The sequence below is a fragment of the Camarhynchus parvulus genome, chromosome 1, assembly GCF_901933205.1.
Source record: "Camarhynchus parvulus chromosome 1, STF_HiC, whole genome shotgun sequence".
NCBI lineage: Eukaryota > Metazoa > Chordata > Aves > Passeriformes > Thraupidae > Camarhynchus > Camarhynchus parvulus.
The window spans coordinates 33,517,584-33,543,637 of NC_044571.1; the positions used below are offsets into that span (position 1 = coordinate 33,517,584).

The 26,054-nt window shown below is 40.2% G+C and overlaps 1 protein-coding gene across 2 annotated transcripts in view; it reads right to left on the bottom strand.

Moving 5' to 3' along the window:
• Positions 1 to 2,730: 2,730 nt before the first annotated feature.
• The window catches only part of SLC9A7 (solute carrier family 9 member A7), a 69,676-nt gene continuing 46,352 nt past the window's right edge, over positions 2,731 to 26,054 (bottom strand). Inside the window, exons 13-17 of one of the 2 annotated variants that reach the window (XM_030950793.1) lie at positions 20,993 to 21,052; positions 16,192 to 16,255; positions 13,408 to 13,490; positions 10,175 to 10,280; positions 2,731 to 4,496 (exon numbers count right to left, since the gene is read on the bottom strand). In XM_030950793.1, coding sequence (XP_030806653.1) covers positions 4,248 to 4,496; positions 10,175 to 10,280; positions 13,408 to 13,490; positions 16,192 to 16,255; positions 20,993 to 21,052 — 562 coding nt within the window. In that variant the 3' untranslated portion in view covers positions 2,731 to 4,247. The remainder of the gene's footprint in view (positions 4,497 to 10,174; positions 10,281 to 13,407; positions 13,491 to 16,191; positions 16,256 to 20,992; positions 21,053 to 26,054) is intronic. The other variant, XM_030950803.1, reaches the window with a different exon arrangement.

The following is a 26,054-nucleotide window of genomic DNA, read 5'->3' on the forward strand; positions in this document are numbered from 1 at the left end:
TCCATGTGGGGCAGTGCAAAATAGATTATTATCAAGAAAGTACCAGAGGGAGAGTGAATAAGCAGCCAAACCAGAGAGATCATTTTATTATCTGAAAATCTAAACTGATTCTAATATTCAATTGCTTTGTTGCAACTGTTTAGTTTCCATAACAAAAACTTATATAAATTGCAAGTATCAAATAAAGATATGAAATGTCATTTGAGTCTGCAACACAGATTCAAATATTAGATAAGCATTTGCATCCTGTTTGTAAGTGTGCATGTTTCATAAGGCTCCTCCATATTTACCACACTAATGTTACTCTAAGAACTGCTCTCAACATTACTATAGACAGTTTAAAATCAAGAAAACATAGTAATGATGTGAGGTTACTTTAAAAAATTGTTCAAAGTTACTTTCCTTACTCTGGAGTAGAAGCAAGTCAGTGCTACCCTGTAAAAACCTTTCATTTTGTGATCAGTTAGAATGGGGTGGTTTTATTACTTTTGCATTATCCCACAGCCCTTGTTTTAGATAAGGTATGCAGAAGCCAAGATAACTTCTCAGCATTTAGGACTGCAAGATTAAGAATAGCAATTGTTTACAGTGCTGTTCCCACAGTAGAGCTGCCTGTTTAAACCATTTCCTGGCTTTGTAATTCACTGTTTCCTCCACACTTTCCTCCTCTTTCACTTTGCAGGCTTATTTCTACTGGAAGTTATTTTTCAGCATGGCACTCCCAAAAATTCCAGACCAAGAAGTATCTGTGGTTTTTCACTGTGCCACATTAAGCTCTCCTCTAAACCTTCTTCTGCATTGAAAATAAGGTTTGCATGGGCTGCTTCTTACAAAGAATGTTTTCCAATATAGGGATATTTGAATTTGTTAATCTACACGATTTTGACTGACTAATGTGTTCAACCTATCCAGCAGTTTTGTCCTACTTTCTGCAAGTCTGATTATGACCAAGATTGTTCATAGCCAGTCCAGGGCATTTACTGGCTGCTTTTCTCCTGGATGGTCTGTGTCTCCTAATCGTGGGTTGTCTTCCCTTTCTTCTAAAGTTTCAGTGGGTCATGAGTTCAGTAATTTTGGAGAGGAGTACTCCCTGCTGATGCATCTGTAACTTCTCTGGTTTCTCCCCCAAAAAGGTCCTCCCCCAAATGTTAAAGAAAAGCATATGAAGTTTAGGCTTGAGAGTATCCAAATTCCATTCCCACACTTGTGCAGAAGCAGACACCATGTCTGCCAAGGCTGAGGTCAAGCATGTTATTCCAGGGAGCTGCTTCAGAGTTAAAAGAAACACTGAACCTTTCTTTGAAAGGCATGTGAAGCATATTAGTTCTTAGGGTTTTATTGTCCAGAATAAGACTAAAAGATGTTCTGCTGACCAACACTGTCTAAAGAGAGACTGCAATTGGAGTTAAATTGATATTATCAATGAAGGACCATGCCAATCTTATTATAAAGACAAAAATCACAGAATCTGGCCTCCTAAGTAGCATGAGCAGCTCATAATATCTGTTAAGGTTGCTAGAATTCCTACCGTGAGAGCTTTCCCTCCCCCCAGGAGTAAAACATAGTAGCCATCATTTCATTAGTAGCGGACGTCATTTTAACCTTTGCTATTTACTTGCTTCAGACCAGCTCTTTGGAAGGTCAGCCAAAAAAAGAATTCTTTTCTCTCCTCCAGTTAAAATTCCTGCAATCCTTTCCCCAAAGGCAATTCCTTCATTGTCAAAGCAAATAATTTTTTTTTGGTCTTTTCATAGGCCAGAAAACATGCATCCTTGGAATAGGGCTAGACTTGGTCAAGTACCAAGTATGTGATACTTGAGCCTTGTTCAGGCTTATCAGAAAAGTCAGTTTACATTGCATAGTAGACATGTAGCAGAGAGTGTAAACACGCTTGTCATAGTGCTTCTCTTTTCTGATAACTGGAGATCGAGGATCAGAGCTGCTCCTGGAACCAGCGTCAGCAGTGCTTGGAGAACCTCTCATGGAAAGGACCCTGGAAATTCCAGTGTTGGGCCCCTGGGTGTAGCAGGGTGCTTGGCAGTCACAGGATCTGCTCATGGCTCCTCAGCTTTAACTGATAAACTGCCTGTGCTCCCAGGGAAATGAAGGGAATTGGCTTTTTTTTGCAAAACACATGTGGGCTTGAAAAGGAGTTGTTCTGCTCAGCCATCATCATCAGGGTTTGTTACCCTGCACCATTTAAGAGCAAAGCTCCCTCACTGCAGCCTACAACTTCCTTGTGAGAGGAAGAGGAGGGGCAGGCACTGATCTCTCTCTGTGGTCTGTGACAGGGCCCAGGGAATGGCCTGAAGCTGTGTCAGGGGAGTTTTAGGCAGGATATTAGAAAAAGGTTCTTTTCCCAGAGAGTGTCGGGCACTGGAACAGCTCTCCAGGGCAGTGGTCACAGCACCAGCCTGATAGAGTTCAAGAAGCATTTGGACAACACTCTCAGGCACAAGGTGTGACCCTTGGGGATGCTGCTGTGCAGGGCCAGGAGTTGGACCTAATGGTGCTTGTGGATCCCTTCCAACTGGGAAGATTCTCTGATTCTATATTGGTCTTACAAATAGACTCCTGGTTTCCTTGTCTCTTTTCTTAATAGTGTGAGACAGTCTTTACAGATCAATACCCTTTATAAATTTGCCTTGGAGGGACAGATAGGGAGGTAGATAACTCATTAGAGAACACATTTGAGAGAAAGCAGACTAGACAACACAACTGCAAAGTTCCTCTGCAGCAGGAAGTTCACGTACTGAGGTTAGCCAAATAAGTTTAATAGTTAAGGAAAAACAGAGTGGGTATTTACTCACACACAGTTTTATGAGAGGAACAACTGAAATGGCAGCAAGAAAAACACACTTTTTGGACAAACTGATATTACATCACGTTAGTGGGCCACAAACTCTTTAAAAAAATAAATCTTTTGAGACATGAGAATGAAATCACATTTTAGCATGCTTTAAATAGCTGAAAGCTCTTTAAAGCATACATTTTCAGCTATTGGCAAAGACAATGATTATCTCCTCATCTGGAAATTAAAAAGCATTTAGCAATAAGTTAAAGCTAGCCTACATGTAAGTGGGCTAAATACTAGTCAGAGATTCTTCCCTTTTCACATTTAAGATGATACTACAGTTCATCACCTCTGTAGCTTATATGCTGTTGTGCAATGCCCCACTGAAGTTTCACATCTACTCTGCGAGAGAGAACAAGGGTAAACAGCTTTCTTTTAGGATAGTCACAAATGGTAAAAACAGTAGTATTTGTTTGTCTGTTTAATTAGATGTTTGCTGTTTATCACACACAAGAACTGTAAGCAGAGTCCATGAAGTCTTCTGAGCAATATGAAACCTCCTGGTTCCATGCAAGTTCAATACTGCCCCTCTCTCTCTCTTTATTTCTCTCCTCCTCCTATCTGCTGTTTTCCCCAGCCCAAGTTTCCAACTATCTTCATATGAAAGAAAGTTTTACTTTGTGACGGCTACCCAAGAGAGCCTGGCTCCAGGCTCACGTCGGTTTCAGGTACATCTTAGACCACAGGAAGATGGATGTTTTTCTTTTGAGGCACTAGAAGTTAGGCTAAGAGTAATAGTCAAGTTGCCCAAAGCTAAAGGGACAAGTAGCTTTCATGGCCTTCCTATTTAAACAGCTGGCCAGTGAAGAAATCTTATTTTCCCTTTTTTTCCCTGAAATAGATGAAGTACATTTTGCAGTAACAGATTCCCCAGTCTTTCATTCACACATCTGTAACCCTAATGTTTACTGTCCCATTCACTTGAGTTTCCTCAACCTCAAGAGAGAAGTTAACAATAGATCTCTTCACATTCAGATACACACACAATCTTTTTTGTCTCTTAATAATTTTCAAGTTTATAGTTGTCCTTTCACATTCTCAAGCTAAGCCAAGACAAGCTCAGTTCTATGACAACATTTTCATGTACCTCTCTTCAGAGAGAGAGAGCTGCTGCAGCTGAACAAGACAATTGCAGCATGCTAGTTATACTTGGATTTGATAAGCAGTTGGAAAGAGGAGAATAACCAGTTTTCTTATTTGTCTATTTTCAGACATTTAGAAAACCCCACTGTCAGCATCTTGAGTAAAAAATAGGTGACATCTTCAGACCCTAGTAAAACCACTTCTGCGTGTTAACTTGTTTAAATAAACACCCCCACCTCAAGTGACACAGTGGCCTGCAGTCTTCCTTGATCCATTCACAGAGCAAGAGTTATTTTTACTGAGTCAGTAATCATGCATTGTATTCCAGAGGAAATACTAGCCGGGTACCCCTGCTTGTAACTTCATGATCTGCTGCTCCCAAATCACGTTCTAGTGCTTCCTCTGAACTACTTTTTGTTCTCCTGCTGTCAAGGTTAGTGGTAGCTGTATGGGGGCCAGAAGAACCATTTGCAGTTATTGTTGTATCACCATATGTCACAGTAAGGTCACCATCATTTAGAATAAAATCAGAATCCTCTTCTCGAAGCTGTTCCTGATTCTGAAAAGAGGAAGAAAAAAGAAAAATCTTTATACAGTGCACAGCACCTTTCTTTGCCCAGAACATAACTGAAGAATTCACCTACATGTCAATACAGAAGAGATAAGGTTCCACCTTAAGAAATGTTAAAAATAACCTTGAACCCAGTGTTTGCAAATCAGCTTACCGTTCCCTGTATAACTACTGCTGCTGGGGAGAGATGAGAGGGAGCTGAAGCCAAGAACTAGGTTATGGAGCGGGTAACCCAGGATTTAGTAGCACTGGAAGTACACCAGAAGTACAAGAGATGAGTGGTACATATTGGGTTTTGCATGACAATTTAGAGGGCAGTACAGGAGGATCAAGCACAGTTGAGCCACTCCAGATACAGAATTGCATCTGTTGTTAATTAGTCAAATTCATTAGTAAACTTTTTCATGCAAGTCAATAAGAACTCAGAAAGCCCAAAATCTCTGTATTCATGAATTCTTCAACACTTTTTTTGTTACACATCAAGAACTAAAAATATTTTTTCAAACTATCTCCTTACTTTTACCTATTCCTAAATAAAGAATTACTTGACCTAGTTCTTCGGCATGTCCTGAACCATAAAGAATGGATACAAAGTGCTTGCTTCATAGTTTTGTAACTAGTTCTGATGTGTTTTCTTCTCAAAATGATTTAAGTGGCTCACAAAACCCTGTGAATTTATTTTGGCAGAGATGGATTGAAATATTTAGTCAGAGAATAGAAATTGCCAAAGTGCAATAAAGCACATAATTTCTCTATCACAGCATAATACAACAACAATTGTACCGTGTTCCACTCCTGTTTAACGTGGTAAAAGGCAAAATAGCTGAATTGGTCAGAAAATAGGCTTTCTTCATGTTTGAAGAAAATTCTAATCTGTGCTATAAGCTTGCTTTCTTGCAACAGAAAGCAATTATTTCCCCACATGAATGGCTCTGCATTGCTTAGCAGGAGCTGCAATGTGTACTGCTGTTCCCTCAGCAGGCTGGACACGGATCGGGCTGTGTTCTCAAAATGCATTATTTCCTTGCACTGCAGCAAAGGAAGGGGGGCACAGGCCATGTGAGATGGGATGTCTGGGATCAACGTGAACAGAAAGCTCTGCCTCTACTGCAGAACAGGAGTTCAGGGCACTGGAGATGAAAAATGCTGATTAACTTGTCCATGATGAAAAATGCAGCTCCTGGCTAAATAAAACTTCCTGGGAAAGCTTCCTGTCATTATGTCAGAAAGATAATCAGACAAAATGAAGCAGCACAAGCCTCTAGATGATACAGAATATATAACTAACAAGGACTAGAAGAGGTGTCAGGAGTTTGCCAAAATCAACGAAAGAAATGGTGCAGTTAAGTGTTGGGTGCAAGACAAGCTCCACTTCGAAGGAATGCTAATTTCTTAGAACCTTTATGGCATCCAAACTTATCATTGCTTTTTTGTGACAGGGTTAGTCTGATAGAGAGCACACTGTTCTCAAAGAGCAAATATGGGTTAGGACACTTGCTTTTTGATCACAAAGAAAACACTGACCTACTGGCGCCATCTTAAACAGAAAAAAAAAGGAGAAATGAAGAGGTTCAGCTATAATTCGTATAAATAGCCTTTGCAATCTTTTAGTTGTAAAAAAAAAAAAAAAGTCTGAGGAAAAAGACCAAAATGATTAAAAGGGTCACAAAATAATCAGTTTAAGAAAATCTGGTATCTGTAGATATATTGTTTTGAAGAAGAGGCATTCAAATAAGGATGAAAATCAGAAAAATGAGCAAGAAGCAGGAAATCTGTGACTGTTGACTGATTATGTTCTAGAAAGTCAAAGAAGCTGCTAAGGTCTATCACACGTTCCCTTCATGGTTTTTGCCCTTGGAGAGGCACCAAGGAGGGGAAGGCAGAGCTAGCAGAGCACCAGAAGTTATTGCTGTACCAGGCCCACGTGTGAAGTGGCTGCAGCAAGCTCCCAAAGCACCTCCTGTCTCCACAATGCTGTTGAGCAGAGAACCCCTGCATACACCTAGCAGATAAGAAACTGTAAGAACCCAATACACTTGAGCTTCCCCAAAAGGCTGAGGTGCTCTTGGAAGCATGGTACTGAAAGAGAGGGTCACAGGCTTTATACTATATGGCAGGTCCTGAGTCAGTCTTTCTTGGTTTGTCCCAGGCTGCACACGTGTACCTAAACATGATCAGTTCCAGAGAAAACACTGAGCTTTCTCTCAAGGTAGTGAACAAACATTGCCTCGTACAAGCCAAGGTCCACTTACTTGTTTCCATTCTGAAAAGTACTGCAAGCAGCACGGATTTTATTTCCTATATTTCCCCAGAGAACATCCACGAAAAATCTCATGTACTATACAGATTTACTGTGTTTGCAAACAAAGAGGATGGGTGAATAAACCTATCGTGCTTCATGCAGCATGAACAATTCGTTCAAGAAAGACAGGAAATGTATCCAAATAGATCCACAGAGACTTGAAATACTCCCAAGAATAACCCTGAACAGGCCTCTGCAATCCCCCAAGGTTCTGTAGGAAAAGATTCAATTCAGTCAGAAAACACAGGTCTGAATGACGCTACTGAAGCTGACACACTAGAATGGCTAAAGACCTGAATCCAAATCTGCAAAAGCCTGAATTCTGCTTTGATGTGCTGACCATAACCTTGAGGGACCTCTCTGCAGACTGTCCTCTTTGTGGTAAAAGCTGTCCCTGCTCCTAAGAATACATGCTGGAGATGTTTTTTGTTATAAAAGCTTATTTAGATTGAGTTACTGCTCACAAAGCCAGTCTTTATTGCCTCCTAAGACAATGTAAATAAAGCACAAGCAAAGTACTATGCATGTGCAAAATGCTGGCATCACAAATGCTGGTGGTGAACACAACACAGGCACCACAGATAAGAGAACTTGCATTAGAAGTTACTTATCCTGTGGCTCCAAAATGAAAGCATCGAGTACCGTGCATGCAAAATATATTCAAACTTAAACCTGATGCTCTGTTTAATTTCTCTCTTTCTCAGCTGAATTTAAATTCACCAAGGAAACTAAGTAATTTTTGCTATGAAGCTAGAACCACTAAGGAGGGGGAAGGGGGAAGCCTGGCTGAACAGTTTTCTTATCCATTTTGAGAGTTATCTGCTCCAAAGATTGCAAATCAAGTTTCTTCACTGGGCTTGCATATTTATAAATTACTTCGATTCTTTCTAGCTTCATACCAAGCTGTCATACTGTGTATGTGCAAGAAATACTTTTTTTTGTTTAAGTGTGCAAGAGCCCTGAAACAAACTAAGAACAACAACAAAGTATCCCCAGGAGGGCTTATTTCACTTGGAGTAAATGACTGATAGAACAGAAAACTACTAAAAGTTTCAAAGGACATTTCAAAAGAAAAAGCAAAATGACTGACCTACATCAGTTTGGTCATGCACTGAAGATAACACCAGAAGAGAAAAAAAAGTGATTAAAATTATAACTTTCAAAATTGAAACTGCTAACTGCAGCACCTTTTTGTGCTTTAAATTCCAACTTGTCTGTCTGGGTTGGAAACAGCCCAGTGGTACAGCCTTAAAGCAGTGGGAGAATGTCAGCAAGGAACAGTAACATCATCTCTGGAAAAAATCCACTGTACCTCACCCCTGTGGGCTGACTCAGAGCCCTACACATTCTCCATGCAAATTGAGGCTTACAGGACACGATCTCATGCTGAGGAATAAGTTGTGGGTGGGCTGCATTGGAGGATTATTTGACTTTCAGACTTTTGAACCCCCCTTTGGCATTTAATTAAAAAGACCTACTCCCACTTGTGGAAGTGAGAGTGAATTCTAAGTAATGTTGTGATGAAGTCAGAGAAGAAAAAGAAACCTGAAACAACAAAAGCTAAAAATGATCTACAAGTATACGGTCAGCATAGCCACATACTTACTGCTTTCTTCTCTATATAGATATCATAACTCAGACATGCACCTGGAATGACATCCAGGATTTAACACTTGTTTGGGAAAAATATTTTACAGCTATGTTTTTGCAGACTTTTTTTTTTCTTGTTTAACTGACAATCTTCAGTCTTTAATTCTCACAGGTGTGCCATTTAATTTTCCTGGAAATACCTCACAAAAACACTATTCCAAGCAGTTTCTGTCCCCACAAAGACATGGCTGTCTCTCTTGCTTCACCAGCATTTAACAGAAAGGCAAAAAGATTCCACAGCTTATTAACCAGTAATGAAATGTCATAGCCAAGTGCTGTGGCAAAGTCAGCCATGTAAAAAAACAAAAAGACAAAGCAACTGCAAGGTTCAGAAATCTTGAAAAGAAGTTAGAAATAAAACTTCAAAATCATATTCTTTCCTAAGACAATTGCAGCCCTGCACTGAAATAGGAACAGGAAAGAAAATACAATAGGAAAGTTCCATATTATACACCTCAACAAAGTATACAACCTAACAAGCATTTTAAATGAAGTTAATGTCCTGTGTGTATCACAGAGCCAATCCATTAAATAGTAAGTTTCCACATCTGGTGGTAGCCAACAATGATGAGTAATGAGGAAAAAAAAAAGAAGAAAAAGAGCCAACTATAAGACAAAATGAGAGTCAAAGCTTGCATGTTCATTCTGGCTAGATCCTCAGTTACTGGACAATTACTCTCATAAGATCAGAAAAAGGCAGACATACGGGTGCACAAGGGCTAATCGGTCTGATGATGCCTTCCAATCCAGACATGTTTCAAGACCTCCAGTGCCATTGCAAAGTGGGAACAAGGCCAATTTCTTGCATTACTGTAGTTCCAAGTGGGCAACAGGTATCTCAAAGTTCTTTGAAATTTTTCTATCAGGTACAAGTAAGATGCTAATGATACCCAGAGAGAAATGTGGGAAAGATTTCAAAGCTGCAATTAGAATTCATAACTCTCTAGGAAAAGATTAATAGACAACTGGTCCAAGATTACTTGAGCATAGAGATATTAATATCCCAGAGAACCTGCAAATTTGAGATTTCCCACACAGTAATATGGCTTTATTTACAAGAGCTCGTGAAAGGTTGTAGATTTCAGAAGGACTGTATAGATAAGAAGGAAAAGTATCAGGATCCTACAAGAGTAATATGAGAACAGAGCACTAATTATTGCAAGACACAGCTGTAAAGACAGTGTGGTGGCCTGCTAGACTGAGATAAGTAACTGATTAACAGTTTCTGAAATCTGATCTCAAATTTTGCAGTGGAAACAATGAAGGGAAGCCCTACCAGGTTTTTTTTCCAGCTGGATAAATGTATCAGTGACATCTCTAAGGAGACCTTGGAGTTGAGCAGTAACAGGCAAAGAATCTTGTCCAAAAGCCTTGAGAAGGGACTGAATATTTTGAAGTGATTCACTGAACTGGGTTATTGACTAGGCATGTAACTTTCCCGTATCCTTAAATGTTATTTTTCTAATGTAGAATTTGAACAATAAGATAATTCCTGATCTCAAACACCAGAAGGTTTTGCCTCAGGGCAGACAATCTTAAATCCTATCTGCCTAGGAAAACCAGGAAAACCTAGGAAACCAAGAAAAACTTTCTTGCAGTATGTTTCTATCAGACCAGCTGAAACCAGGACATTACCTAAAAAGAAAAAACACCGATTTCCTGAAGTTTAATACATAAAAAACCAAACCAGGAGGCATTGAATTGTTCTACTTACATCATAGACCTGGGGACTTGTCAGACAGCGGGCTATCAGGCCACACCAGCTGGGCAGTGTTGTGGTCAACGGAGGGCCACTGTGAGTGAGAATTGGCTTTAAATAACTTCAGTAGTTAAGGAAAACACACCAGTGCTCAAAAACCACTACTGAAAATAGAGACAATTGTACATAAATGTGGTTCTGCCTTTGAACTGTGATATGCAATAATTGTATGTAAAACACCCTCCCAACATTTCCCCCTTGGTTGCTTCAAGGGCAGTTTCTTTACTCACTAATCTTCTGCAAGGACCATTAGCTAACTTTCTTCTTACAAGTTTCAAAGAGTTGTCATGTTTCTAGGTTCTGTGCTGTCAAGTAAAAAGGAGAAACCAAGGGTGCTTTAGTGTTGAAAGGTCCAAGGGTATTTCTGCTCTGAAGATGGGAGCATGGTGTCAAGGTTTGCAAGCTATAGGCAACACGGTGACATTCCTGCATGGTTCAATATAGGGAAATAGGGAAATTCTGCTCACTTAACATCCTCAAAGCAATATATCCACTTGATCCGCTGGTTACTGAGCCACAAAGGTGCAACCAGAGGTATTACCCTGGCAATGCTCACAGACATTTCTGCAGTGCACATATATTTACCATGTGGAGCCAGAAAGGCAAAGGGAAAACTGTACAAACCATGTACCACAGTGTCAAAGGAAAGCAGTGCTACCTAGATGACACTGAGGGGACATGGGCATGGGACAGGAAAGTGTCTTTACCCCTATTTTAAGGTCTGTGCCCTGGTAAATCCACACTTTTCACATGAGTACTCCACACTGATGATTTGCCTGAAAAAAAATACCCAAGAGTCAAAATATGTGTTTCTGTTTAAAAGCAGCACGTTGATCTTGACTAGCACATGAATCAATCAATTTTATTTTAAATTCAAATGTATAAGTTGCAGGTATTCTTGTTACTTTCTTAGGCCTCTCAGCACGGACAGAACCAAGTCCATTTGGAAATATAACAGTTTTCCTCCCAACCCATTAAGATGCTTACGGTAAAGAGGGGGTTAAAAGGGGGCTGTTTTAGGAGAGAGCTATCCCTTCCCTTTAGCAGAGCCTGGCATAGCTGTTTACTCCAGCAGAGTTATGTTTCCTCCTTTCCTCCTTCCCTAAGAGTGTGGTTACACCCATTCCTGGAAAGAAACAAGCTCTGCCCTTGCACTAACCCAGGCTCCATCCTGCCCTGTGCCAGACAGGCAGCAACTCAGCCATGAAAAAACAAGCCCAGTTGAAGACATCTGCTACTTCATCAAAGTTGCAGTTTTCTCCATGTTTAACAGTTGTGGGTAAACCCAGAGAACAGCCCAGAACATAAAGTGAATTCTGCATTCCACAGGAGTGAAATTCCCACTCACCCATGTGTACAGAGCTCTGCAGGCAATAGTGAGCTCTGGAGCACACTTTTCTGTCACTTACTCACATCTTTTTCAAGTTAAGCTCTCTTGCAAAGAGTGAATTTTGAGACAATATGCCTTTCTACCCAGAAACCAAGTGACTGCACCAACAAAAAAACCAAAAACATCTAGCCATGGATATAGAGGTGGCAATTCTAAAGATCATCCCATCTGTATACAATTTAAGCCCACCCAGTCAATGCTTATCTGAATGCCTCCTTCCAACAGAAGGAGCAGACTTTTACTTTTACATGCAGTAAGACAGTTCTGCCTCTCAGTGTCAGTTTCCTTGGCACAAACTTCACAGAAACTTTTCCTAAATATTGCTAGTCACTACTGGAAAAAAAAAAAAAAGGGAATGCACTGTCAGGATCCTTTAAGTTTCTGTGAAGCAGGTAGTTAGGCTGTAATTTCCTCCAGGCACTCCCCCCGCCTTTGCTGCAGCTGCTAGGGAGGGACTCTCCTCTCTGCAAGCATCAGCTGAGGGAAGTCAGCATTGCCAACTACTCCTTTCATCAGGCACATCCCTTTTGTAAAGGCAGGGGAAGAGGACAGCTCTGCTTCCTTCTTAAAAAGACAAAAAATAAGCAGTCAGCCGCAGCCAGATCCTTTCATGATTTTAGCACCAAAGTCTCTCTGTTGTTTTTGGTTTTTTTTAATAATAAAAATTGACCTTGAGGCGCTTTGAGGCCAGTCACCAGAATTTGAAGAGTTAACTTGGAATTACAAATATTTATGAATATTTAAAATAGCACATACACTCCCTTCTGTGCTTTGGTTCAGTACTACTGCATCTGAAAGCCTTGGTCACAAACAGATTTTATCCCAAAGATGCAAGTGCTATTAGGATCCACACATTTTCAATGTGCTAGCTAGGTTTGCCTGGGCATGAAAGCCTTGTGCACAAGGCATGGAAGCTACAAAAACATTAGGGCCCTATTTGTGGTCAGTGTGTGTACTTAGCTGCCCCAGAAATTGCTAGGAACTTAGTATTGAAATTTCTTTGGGTTTCTAGGTGTAAGTGACTTGCCATGGCCACAAGATTATCTTTGCATTTTCTGCTAAGTGACTCTAAGCTGTTGAGGAGGAGCAGCTGTGACATACTTAATGTGTCATAATTAATATTATACTAATTAAGTAGATTAAAAAACCCCAAAACCACAAGCATGAAATACAGGACAGCTACACAAAAGTTGCTCAGAATCTTAAATAAGGTTATTGGAATAGTATAATAATAGCTTCAGAAAGGTTGTAAAGTACTATATACACTCAGAGACACTCTGCCTTAACACCCATAGTACCTTCCAGATATGTTTAAGGAGATCAAGCTGGATCTCATGTAGATTTTTAGCTCCAGAACTTCCTCTTTAGGAATCAACCACAGATTTTGGGACTCTGTCACAAAAGCGGATGGCTCTGCAGAGCAATGGGTTGAGGCTTAGATATGTACAATGAACTGGAAACCTAGTTTGTGCTATTAGCATCATTGAAAATCATCACAGATTAATAGAACAAATCAGAGGACCTGCAATAGTTAATTGTCTGTCTAATTGTTTAGGTAGGTACTTTATCTCTGGCTTCTGTCCTCCAGCAAATGTCACACACGCTGCATTAGGGAAATGAAAGGTCTGACTGCTGAGCCAGTGAATTCAAGCTTCAGTTCTGTGTCTTGAGCTTGTAAAATACTTGAGAGAGTTAAACAGGAGAAAGATCAAATGCTTAGGACTACATATGGGTACACAGAAAGCAAAAAAGTGAACATTTCATGCCTTGAAACTAAGCTGTGTTTTCAAAAGGATACTTATGATCAAAGCTGTACCACAGCCTGAAGAGCCAAGCGCTTTCCTGCTTCGTCCTGTTCTTTCGTGCAGAATCTTGGCCATCCTAAAAGTAAGATAAAAACATATTCAATTACTCCAGGCAGAAAAATACAGAACTATGCACTCCAGTAATTCATAATGTAATGTTCTGTCAAGAAAAAGAGGCCAAATTCAATATGTACTTGAAATGCAGAAGAAAGCTGTTTAGAGACTTGCTTGTACTGGGTTTACTTTCCCTAGAAAGACCAGAAATTACTGCAGAGAACCAGGCTGTCTTCATTCCTCTCATGTTACTTTTACAACTCCTCTACCACCAAGTTCCCTGGAGCCTAAAACCTTATCTCACTGTTAGTCTAGTAACAGATATAGAAATAATTTCCAAACTGACAAATAAGCCTTGTGATAGTCCAAGACTGATTCCTATTCATTGCTTGGTTGGTTTCCTTAATTCTAGGTCTAGATCTAACTCTAGGTTTGATGTTTCTTTCTTAAGCATGTTGCTTCCTTGGAAGAAACAAGGGAAATTACAATATCTGATAAATTCTCAGAAACCTGATGAAATATATCATATTTAAAAGAAATGTGCTAAACAGAGAATCCACATAAAGATTACAATTGAGGGAGGTCATACAAATTTCAGAAATGCTGGATCAACCTTGAAAGGGCTAACAGTGTTAAATATAATCTCTTAACTAGCAGTGCTGCAAATCATCACACCAGCTGCTCTGCAGCTGCATTTGTTTTTACTTTTGTTACTGTTTAGGGTTTGAGTGTTTTGCTTTGTGTTTTTGTTTTGTTGTTTGTTGTTTGGATGGTGGGAGGGTGTTTATGGCCTGAGGCCAGAGTTAAACGCAGGAAAATTAATGAATGCCTTGTATGAATCATCTTCCAAACTACTGGAAAAGAGCAAGACAGGATTACACTGTGTACTTCTGACCTGCAAAAAGCCATGATCCACCAAGAGTTAAACCTAAAACATTTTCACCCCCTCCCCTTCCCAAATGATATATTTTCTTTAACTGTGACATACTGCTAATCTTGGCTTGGTGAGAGAAAGATGAATCCAAAGGGAACTGACTAATGGACTACATTAGCAATGCAATGCACAGCTAAAGAGGAAAACAAATGGGTAAGTTCTTTATGTTTGCATGGGAAAAAGCAAACATGATATTTCCACAGCAGACACTGAATGAGAACAGAATACCCATGCTCTGTTCCCATTACAGCAATTCCTCAGTTACTGAGGGCAAGCTCAGTCTGAACTGGCCAAAGCCATCCTTCCATGGTACCACTTCCTAACCTTGGCTAGATCCAATAATTGTGGCCTGCACTGTAAAAGCTCTTTCGAGGCCTGGACTTCTGGTTACTTCCAGTTAGTTACAAAACAAAGTTCACCCTTACTTGTAGCCAGCTCCACCATTTCAGCATCTATTTTGTGTGCTGGACACAGGCTTTTACAAAGAACATAGAGATGCCAAGTGCAGTGTCTGAAGAGGTGCTTCCTGAGCAAGTATCTCTTCCCTGTACAATATGTACCAGGAAAAGAAATTAAAGGATTGGGGGGGAAAAAAAAAACCAAACCACGAAAAACCCCACAACCAACCAACAAGAAAAAAACAAAACAAAACCAACAACAACAACAACAAAAAAAAAACCACAAAAAACCTGCAAAAAAACCCAAAACACCCAAATCCCAACAAAAAAAAACCCCACCAAAAAACAAACAGAACCCCCCCCCCCCAAAAAAACAAAAAAAACCCCTCCAAACAAAACCCAAGGCAGGAGAAGCCACTATGAAAAAAGCTAATCCCAAATGCATTCATTATCTCTGACAAGCCTGAACACCAGCATCATCACACAACACTTGTTCACTAAACATCCTCTAGATGCAAAGTTGCCTAGCTCAGGTAGGTTCCTACATAAGCAAACAGCTGTGCTGCTGATCTATCAGTGTCAAGCAGAAGTCTGGAAGAGTGGAAATTAAGATCTGGACAGAGGAAACTCCCTCAGTTAAGCCTGAGGAATTTTTGAGTTGTTTTGGTTTTTTCCAGACCTTTCGTTCCTCCACTGAATAAACTCTAGTTTATAGATGAGCAAAACTGCAAAATCTGCTATGAACAACATTCTTCCAATGATCCATGCCAATAGCATATTTCAGGGGGAAAAAAAAGTCGACTCTTGGGTTGTTACTGATGCATGGAAAACTTCACTAAAGATTCACAGCCACAGTTTGCTGAATACAAATGGCAATTTGCCCGTGCTCCTTCTTCTTCACCCAGGTGATAGGTAGTCCAGGCAGGATCCAGCTGGTATGTGGTTTGGTACACAGGAATTGAGATGAGGTTAGCAAACTTAATCTTGGATTCTAACCAAGCCCAAGGGCTAAAATTTGGTATCAGTTAAGGAAGAGGAGCCAAGAGCATTATCTCTGAACTGAGAAGAACTACTTGTGCAGTAGCATGCTAAGAGCAAGCGTGTTGGGTAGGTGGGGGAAGAGGAAAGTGCATTGTTATACAGTGAATTAGTAGATTTGGGGAGGTTTGTGATGCCTTATGTATCCACAAAAATGTGACCATGACAGCGTTACACCCAAAATCACTGAATGTTTCTCAGTGGGCATTACTTGAATGTTACAAAGCAAGATCTCCTACTGACTTGCCAGCTAGGACAGAAAGGTTTTACCCATGCATACAACTTCTGCAGTTTTCTATTGTCTTAGTTATAAAATAAGAACAGCCTAATAGAGAAGTTATGTAATTACTTACTCCTTGTAAGACTTGAAAGCTGTCATTAGTAGGTGGAGGATCCTGATCTGGGTCAACCCCAACCCTACAGAAACATTAGGAAAACAAAGCAAGTGGTGTTACTGAGGGTTGCAAATGCTGTAAGTTTGGCAGAATGCATTTTAAAAGCACTTTAAGCACCCAGCAAAGCTGCATCAGAGAGGTTATAAGAATAGATTGAGGAAGAGCCGTCCATTACTCCCCTGCAGTTACACAGCTATAAACAAGATACTTTTTCACTCAATAAACTGCTTTAACTCTATGTCAGCAACAACTTCTACTGCTTACCTTTGTTGCCAATTTTTTTAGAACAATGGAAAATACTATTTTTGCCTTAAAAAGTGGATGGCATCCTCTTCAGTGGAGAGTATCCCTCATATCCAGCAGGAAGAAAACAGAAACTAAGGATAAAGCCCAGCCTAAATATTTCCCCAGCAAATAACTGCCAGATAAATCTGAGAATGGCTGAAATACATGATTTAAAAAAGACACATACACACACCATGTTTTAAAACACTATGGGAAGAAAAAAATTTTATAAAGGGTCACAACATTAATTTGCGGCAAGTTTCATTCACCTAACACAACACAGCCACAGTGGACTAACACATGGCCTATAGTCCAGCCTCCCATCTCAGTGAGGCAGGGTTTGTGTAATGAGGGTGTTGACAGAATAATATGTTAAGAAGAAACTGTCTACTCACTTTTACATAGTTAGAAAGCATCTTATTGCTGAACCATCCTTGCAAATAGAGCTCCTCTCCAAGACTGGCATTTAATCCTTGTAATTATGTTCAGGTTTTTCTGGTCTGGTTTGGGGGTAGACTGGACTTGTCTATTTTATATCCCCTTCATGTCCTGATCTCTGTCATTTCCTGTAGAACCTAAACCTCCAACCTCAAAAGTCAGATAAGATTCTTAGTCTCAAATGTGCTGTGTTTCAGTTCCACCATGTCACATAGTAAGTGTGGGGAAACACATGTGACAGCCATTTGAGACAGTAAGATTTTGTTAACATTGTCACTTCTACTCTCTTGGAAGGGACTGAGCTGGTTTGGTGCAATGTCCTTGTTACTTAGACGTTTGTGAGCTAATCATTTTACACCCATGGTGTTTATGCAGCAGCCCTAAGGATCACCAGAAGCCAAGAGAACCTTGCTGGTCAGACCATATCTTTGGTTTGTCCCAGGGACATCATGCTTGGATCAAATAAAAAGAGAACACTTTCAAATAGCTTCCAGGGCAGCATCTTTGATACAACAAAAGAAGAAGAAAAGTTTTAAGTCATCCTTGTGGACTCAGAGCCATCTCAAGGCATCACATGAATTAATGTAGTTCAGAGAAAATCCAGAAGGCTGCTCTGCAGCAGGCTCATATAAAACTATGACACAGTCCTTTGCTTGGATTTCTTTCTTTTTTTCTAAGCATCTTGTTCTTTCCTCATTACTTCCTTTTTCCATTTATAGAGTCATCTCAAACTTTAGGCACATTTAGCCTGCAAATTCCTTGGCACTGACCAGCCTCTGAAAACCAGAACTGAAAACTTCACCAGTTTAGGAGAACACTGGATATACAGATTGAGTACTGGATTGTAACACATGCTAAAATAAAACACCACACACAAGAACTCTGAGAGCTCACAAGGGCTGAGGTGTTACTGCCTTGGCTATCGCTACATAAGAACAGGCTTTGGTAGGGAAACTGGGTTCTAGTGCAGAAAGCTGACAAACAACATCAGGAAACCAACTCAGAACAGGCATATATGTAAATACACAAGAGTATGCATTCCTTCATAAGTACACATGAAAATAAAAGAAAAAATACTTGTGGCTTTCCAAACTGCACATGGGGGAAGGTTCAATGTGCTGTGCAAAGCAACCAGGCTCATGTTGGCTGCATAGCTGACATGGTGAATGGGGAGTTCAAGAAGTTTGTTCCATAAGATGAACATAGCTCGCATTCCCCAAATAGTTTTTACTCCCTGGGCTACCTATTCGCTTCACAGTGCATAAGAAAACCCAACAAGTCAGTGTCTCAGCTTTTACTTGACTTCCAAGGCTGTGCATTTGTTTTGAGAATTTTAACTGCCCTTAGGCACAGGAATGGGGCTTAACGGAAGACCAAAACAGGATAAAGACACTGTTCAGTGAAAAGCCATAGTATGTCACAGACCAGAAATTTGGGTTCACTGTTGTGCTGAAGAGGCAAAAACCCCTTTTCTATATTAAAATGGTTCAAGTTTTAGGGGAAAAAAATCATATCACAAATATTCCTTTCAATATTGAAATTGTATATCCACACAGGCTTGTCCATTTAAATTTTTTCAAAGTTATTCTTCAAATGAATGTATATTTATAAATAATTATTTTCCATATATCACATTTAAATAAAAAAACCAAAAAACACTCTGAAAGTCTGTTCCTCAGTTCAGAGATTAACAACAAATACATTTCCATTTTGAATTCTCACAATTACTTTTTGTATCTTTCAAACAATATGCTTTTATCCTCTATTCTAGCATCAATTGTATAGGAAGCTTAGCTTTTTGGTAGCAAGCCTGCCTTTTTAAGTTTCAAGGCTAAATACCCTTATCTCATGACAAGCGTCACTTTTTTTTTGCAGGCCCAGCCACTAGAATGCTAAGGAAGTGTCACTTTTATCATCCCAGCCACTAGAATTCTAAGGAAGTGTCACTTTTATCGCCTGAAACAAAACAATACCAAAAATGAGTCAAGTCTGTCCCAGTCTCCTTTACAGTGAAAAGAAGCACAGAAAACACTTAGCTACTTCATCTTTGCTTAACTAGTTCAATTATTAAAAGTACAAGTAAGGCTGATGCACGTATGCCTTCAACATTGATTTTCTTCTTATGCTGAAGAAAAAAAATCCATTTCATATGCTTAATATATTTTAAAAGCTTCCTGTCATTTACATGTGCTGCAAAGGTCAGTATCAGCTCTCATTTATTGAACCTGCTTTATAAATTAAACTGTTACAGGATGGATTTAGACAGATCCCCTCCCAGAGGTCAGAGGCACAGGGAGGGCAGCCTTGCTCAAGGCTGGGCTGTTTTGCTCAAACCCCATAGCAGAAAGGCAGGGTGAAAACAATGTTTTATTGAAGAGGCACCTCTGTGATGGGGACTGAGGGGCACAGCAGATGTGGCACAGCCAAGGCCAAGGCAGTGCAGATGCTAGCCAGCATCTCTGTTTTCCTCTCCACTCTTTCTGAGAGCCCTTTGCAGGAGTTGTGTGGGGATCCCCCAAGGCTGTACAAATAAGTAACTCTTAAAAAGAAGATTTTGGATGAAGAATATGAGCAGTCCTTCAGCTGTAACAATGCATCGGTGAAAAATCCATTTATTTCCCCCATTGGAATAATTTTGGTATGTGATAGACACCTTATTCCTTCAGTACAGAAAATTACTAGTAAGTAAAATTCAGACACTTTTATTTTGGCCTTGGAAAGGCCATCAGAATCTGTAGACAAGAGTATGCTATAGTAAATTAATCCAATTTAGTGTATTTCTTCACTCCTCCCTAATGAAAACTTCTTTTTAAGGCAAAAGAGGCTTTTCATGCTTTAAGATCTCTGTAACAGCAAAGGGACTAGTCTTGAGCTCCTAATACCAACACCAAAACACAGTATTTCTGCCCTTTAACCGACTCCTGACTTCTTGGTCTTTATCCTACAGCTACAACTCCAGCACCACATGTAGGAGAGGAGCTACTCAGATTTGATCTCTCAAAACATTAAGCTTATGTATAATTCAGTAATTTAAACAGTGTGGGAGAAAGTGGTTCACACACAAAACTGAGCTAAGTGGATGGAAATGAATGGTAAAAAGGCATCTAGAACTACATCAAGTTCTCTGCTGCATCATTTTAAATGGGTGGAATAATTTCTTCTGATACTTCAGAAACTTTTCCAGGGCCCTACAACACATGGATGACAAGTTACTGAAATAGCAGGCATTATTAGATTTAGCATGTGTAGTTACTATTGCAACAGCCAAGAATTACTACAATAGGTAATAGTTCTTAGGTTGTCTGTACAAACTAACACATTGCACCTCTGGCAAATCAAGTGGTTTGCTGGAAACCTTCAAGTGTGACAAGGTACATGAAAACTTTTCATTGCCCCATCCCAAAGGACTTGCTTTACATAAACATTTTGTATGTTTTTATGTGCACACACACACATACACATATACATATACATTGCCTATAGATGTCAGTTAGAGATTTATCTTATTTTAAATTCTCTCTCTAACTATTTATCTGTTCTAAAAGCACCATACCAGAATCATAGTCTTTTCTGGTTGATATCTCTCTGTTTTTAAAAATATATCCCCAAAAAGGCTGGCTTAAATCACCTGTGAAGTTCCTTCCAACCTGAAGAGTTACACAAAATAACCTCAAGCAATACTTAAGAATACCTTTGTGATTAAAGATCATAAGATCAAATCCATTATTTGATCTTATCATTTTTCAGTTCTCAAGTCTTCCAAGGTCAGAGATTCGAGTTTTGCTTTATTAAATATCTATAGACAGAGTGAAAGAAAATGTGTTTTATAGTTTCATTTTAGACATGATGTGTGATCCACACTCTCACAGCTCAGAATAAGTGAATAGACTCAGAATTGAGGAACATCTCTAATACTCTCAGAAAAGAAGCAGCAGTAGCATGCCACAGTATAGAAAAAGAGCACACACTCAGTGTTACAAAGATGAAAAAAGCCAAGCACCAGGTTAATGTGGTATCAAGGAAAGCACAGTGTCACCTGAAATACAGCCAGTGGCTTTCACTCATCTCTTCCACCGATGGAACATGGTCACCAACTCTGGTACAGTACAAGAATGCAATGTGAGTAACAAAATGCTCGTGAGATGGGGGCTCTACAGAGCTCTTCAGCAAAACAAAGCAAACCAACAAAAAAAATCCATACCCAATCAAAAAAAAAACAAAACATACATGAAAAACAATGGCAGAGCAATGACAAAATGACAAAAAAAACCAACAAAATTAGCAACAGCGTCAATTTATGATTGATGTATCCAGTAATATTCTTCACACATTCAGATCTCAGCTGGTAACTGTATTAATCTGTATTGATGACAGACTACATCCCCCAGAAAACCAGATTCAGTAGCTCTCTTTGGTGCTGCACACAGACAGAGCCAATCTAAGACAATTCCTACCACTTCAGACCTGCACATGGTCTGAAAGAGAAAGAGGCATCACAGGGAGTAATCATGGGAAGCTCTACTTGTGTGTGAGGGGTCATCAATACTGCCTGGTTTCAGAGCACTCCAAATCAACTGGTAACAAGTACTAAATCACTCCACTGCTTTAACTAAAAATTGACTATCAGTTTTTGATTTAATCTCCAGTCATAGCAGAGTCTCATTTCTTTGCCTTTTTCAGTTCTGTTTCTGGGTGTTATTTTAGGTGCAAATGAAAGCAATTTGGTTTCCAGTATTTTTCACATACATTCCTTAGCAGCCTGTGGGGTTTTTCCCCCCCCATATTTTTCCATGAAGGCATGTGTCATGAACTATATATTGCTTATGTGAAATAAAAGTCCAGATGATCAGAAATCCACAGAAACCTCATTTTAGAAAAAGTAGGTATACACACCCTGGTTGCAGGCTGACATCTTGACTAACCAAATATTTAAGGCCATAGCTTGTGATACAAAAAGCATGTACTCATCTAATTCTTGAATATTGAGGCAAATACCAGACTTAAGACAGCTTTGATTTGGATTCCAGGTTCAATAGCTCTTTTCCCAGGCCAACATACACTCCAGGTCAGAGTACTCTGCTCCCCAAGGCCATCACAGAGATGGTTCTGCATGTACAGCAAAAACTAAAATTAAAAACTGCCCAATAACTTCGCTTCTATGACTTCTTTCTCTTTCCTGTATCTTTGCCAAGTTAGTGTACTAAAGTTTTCCCAGATGTCTGTAATGAGTACAGCATTTTTGGAAAATTTTAGCTATTTTTGAAGAGTTCAACAGTTTCTCAGAAGATGGCTGAGAAAGAAGAGAACTCCCACCACCATGTTTTAAAAAATTAAAACACAATCCCTAAAAACCTCCGGAATTAGGAAAAGTTGTGTCGAGATTTTTAGGATGCCTTTGGGTATTTGTTTACTTCACCTGACCAATAATGACTGCAGTCATTGTCTGGCCAAGGCTTGCCAGAGCTTGGCAGTTCAACTCATGTCATCTATGTGCTCTAGATGTGTCTCAACCCAACTTCTACTCCAGTGTGTCTCAACCAGATGTGTCTCAACCAGATGCGTCTCAACCCTACTCCCACTTCAATGTCTTCCCTGTGCTTTTCCTCCGTGGTCTGAATTGCTGTGTTTCAGAGAATGAGAAGAGAGAAAAGGAAACATCTCCCACGCTCACTTCCAGAGTTCCAGAGGAAGAGGTGATCTCTTTCCTACCAAGGGAAAAGCCCAGAGGGGTGAGACTGGAGGTTTGGAGGCTGGACTATGCCACTGTTAAGGGAGATTCAAGACTGATGATGAAAAACTAGAGATTGGGAAAGGAGGAAGAACAGAAAAACTAGGGAAAGACAACTGGAAGAAACAGTACAGGAAGAGATGGGCAAGGGAAAAGCCCACAACAGAGGGCAGGGGACAGCCCCTGTGTCTGTGCATCTGCCTCCAGGGCAGCAGAGAGTGGCTGAAGGCAGTGAAGGATATAAGTAATACAGTAATGGAAACAGGCTGCAAACCAGGAGGATGTGACCTCCTATCAGACATCCCCCAGCCCAGCCTGGAGCACAGCATGAGGCTGGATCCCAGCAGCAGCAGCACTCTCCTCCGGCCACCCCAGCACACCGAGGTGTGGTGTGTAATGCACATTTTATCACTGCACCACCTGGTAAGACAATGGAGAATAACCACTAAGCCAACACTTTTACCACCTTACCAGATAGTCAGATAGTTCACATAGCAACTGGATGAGAGTTAATGTTTCCATATTTCTTTTTAAGTTTCCTCTTTTACAAAAAAAAAAATCACTAAATAGAAAGTTCATTAAAGATTGTATATGCAAAGTCAAACATAAGGCACTAAATATCTAAGTTGGCCTTGTCTGTGCAACCTTTAGCTTTTATGGTAAAAAGAAACCTAAATTAAAGTGTGAGGTGCAATGCTTTGAGATTTATAAAAAGGTTTTTAAGTATAACTGAAATTACTTCATTAAAATAAGCAATAACTTCTGCATTTGCTGCAGGTTATGAAGAAGAGGAAGGCACTAATCCATGTGTTGCTTCACTGAACATGAAAAGAACCAGGTCACTAACCTCTAATCAAAAATGGAAAACACATTGTTTTGCAATACAAATGCTAGGAGTTCCCTTTTTTTTTTCCTGTGACAGATAAATGAAACAAGAAGTCAGCTATTTTTTTGAAAAGAGGAATTTTGCCAGTGGTTTTGATTTACACAGCTCTCAAGTTTGCTGAAACTGTTAAAGCTTCAGCCAGGAAATTGTTTCTTTGTTTAGGTCTTAAAGGATGAGTCTATATTTTTAATATCCAGGTCATGCTTTAGTTTCTAAGGAAAAAAAATTTACTACTAAGAAAATGTAACTGTTTACCACTCAAATGTTGGATGTGCCTCGCTGATAGTCAGCCAAAGAATTCTAACATATCATATCATGGCTTTAACTCCAGTTTCTGGTGTTGGTTTTTAATTTCCTCAGCATCAAGTGGCAGAAATCAAAAGCATCTCAAGATCCTGTTATTTCTCTACTCAGATTTTGAAGTTGTGACCTCACTTTTCCAACCAGTTAAGCAGCAAACTGAAGTTAAGCCTCTGCTACAAACCATGGGTCCTTTGCTTAGCTGTATATGAAAGCCTGGTCAGTGGTCCCTGGTAACCTATCCTATCTGAAAAAATAACTGCTCATCAAATATCTGAAATTTTCAGAACAGCAAGAGGAGGCAGAGGGTATTTTTTGCCTATTTTCCTCCTTATACAGCTTTTTACTATACCAAAGCTTAATTTTCATGTTCACCTCTCTACCCTTTACCTACTTTTAATATTTCGTATCATGGGAGGGAAGGGACCAACAGTAAGTAAAGAACCGAGCACGCATCCCAAACACTACACAACTAATGGTGTGGCCAGAAGACGTGTGCCTCTTCCTCCAAGCCGCAGCAAGGCAGTTCTGGATCCCTGTGCAGGCATTTCCCCTTGCATGCACGCAGCTGCTTCCCCATGAGCTCAGAGTATCAGGCCAGGCTGAGTCAGCTCCCTGGTACAGTTCTACTTAAATCACGCAGGCACCACCTTAAATAAGCTCCTTTGGTTTTTCTTGTCTGTCTTGGCTCCTCTGACTTGCCCAGACATGGGCCTTCTATTTACATCCACACTGAAGAAAGGCCAAATACTTCACAAGGACTTGGTAGTGGCTGACTAGCCTGCCTTCCTTCCTTCCTGGTACAATGGGTATGACCTTCACATCAGAACTGGACTCTTAGGAGCCCCCACAAATCCTGATATTTTAGTCCAACATACACATGGCACTTATTTTCTACATCCCTTCATTTCATCTAGGAAGCAAACCACCTTTTATCTTGTAACCTCTTTTCTGCTAAGCAATCCTGCGTGTGCCCACTACTTATTTCCAGCCTCTGGCAATCGAATTTAATGGGCAAGTACCCAAGGCTCAGCAAGCATCCTAGGGACAAGTTACCTACTGCTCAGCCTCGGGGCTGCATCAGGACCATGCACTGCTGCTGAGTGAGGCACTGGGGCAGCTCTGGGACAGCTTCATCTCCTCCTGTTTACCCCTTCCGCTGAGTAGAAGGGGATGGAAAAGAGATAACTGTAATGATTTAAAAATTCAGCTGGAAAATAATTTGTCCCACTTTTTTTCTTTTTAAATCTGTAAAATCAGGACTACTTTTTTTTTTCTCTAACAGAAAGTGTTCTAACCACTGAGGGTACCTCCCCGGCACCGAGTTTGTTCCTCGATCAGCTGCACACGGCCGCCACCTCCTGGCACAAATCTGATTTCATGCGGTCCCAGAAGCTGCAGACTGCATCTCTGGCGAGCCAGTGTCTACCGAGCCAGCTGCAGGCAGACCCATGCAGTTCTCTAAAATGCTTCCTATGTAGAGCTCCCTTGTTATATATGTTATTCTTCCTTCGACAGGAAAGTTAAGCCTTTATTTTCTGTCAACCACGCCAAAAAAGTGACAGTTAAAATTACTGCTTACTTGCAAGGATGGGTAAACTTCTCCCTAAAACTACAGCAAAACACTCAAAACTATGCTTCAGTCAGCTACCTTTTGGTAGTTACTTCTCTAGGAAGAATGGTACCATAGCCTTTACAGCTAGGAATGGTACCACAGGAATGGTACCATAGCCTTTACAGCTGTTCTGCATTGTTGGTCACACTAGTGACTTTTGCAAGCCTAGCCACCTTAGGGGATAAGCCTGGAATGGATATGGGGTTAGTCCTCTCTGCCTGCAGGACCAGCTCATCAGGCAGGCTTATGGAGTCTCACTACTGACTAGATTAGCCAAAAGAGGAAGTGCATAATCTGGGATGCTTCCTGGTTTTGATGGAGGAGGATGGGAGGAAAAAAAGCTGCTACCTCAGAATGATTTTGCAGCTGGTCAAGGGCTGGGCCACATGCAAGAATTCAGTCCTGTCCTACTGCTGATGACTGAAGGAGCCCTGTGGTAGAGGTAATGGTTGGTTGCACTCAGGGCTTGTACAGCTTGTATTGTTTTAATTCCCCTCTATTTTTCTTTGTCTACCAAACTGCTAAAACTTCCAAAATTATAATATATATGTCTTTAACAATGATTGATT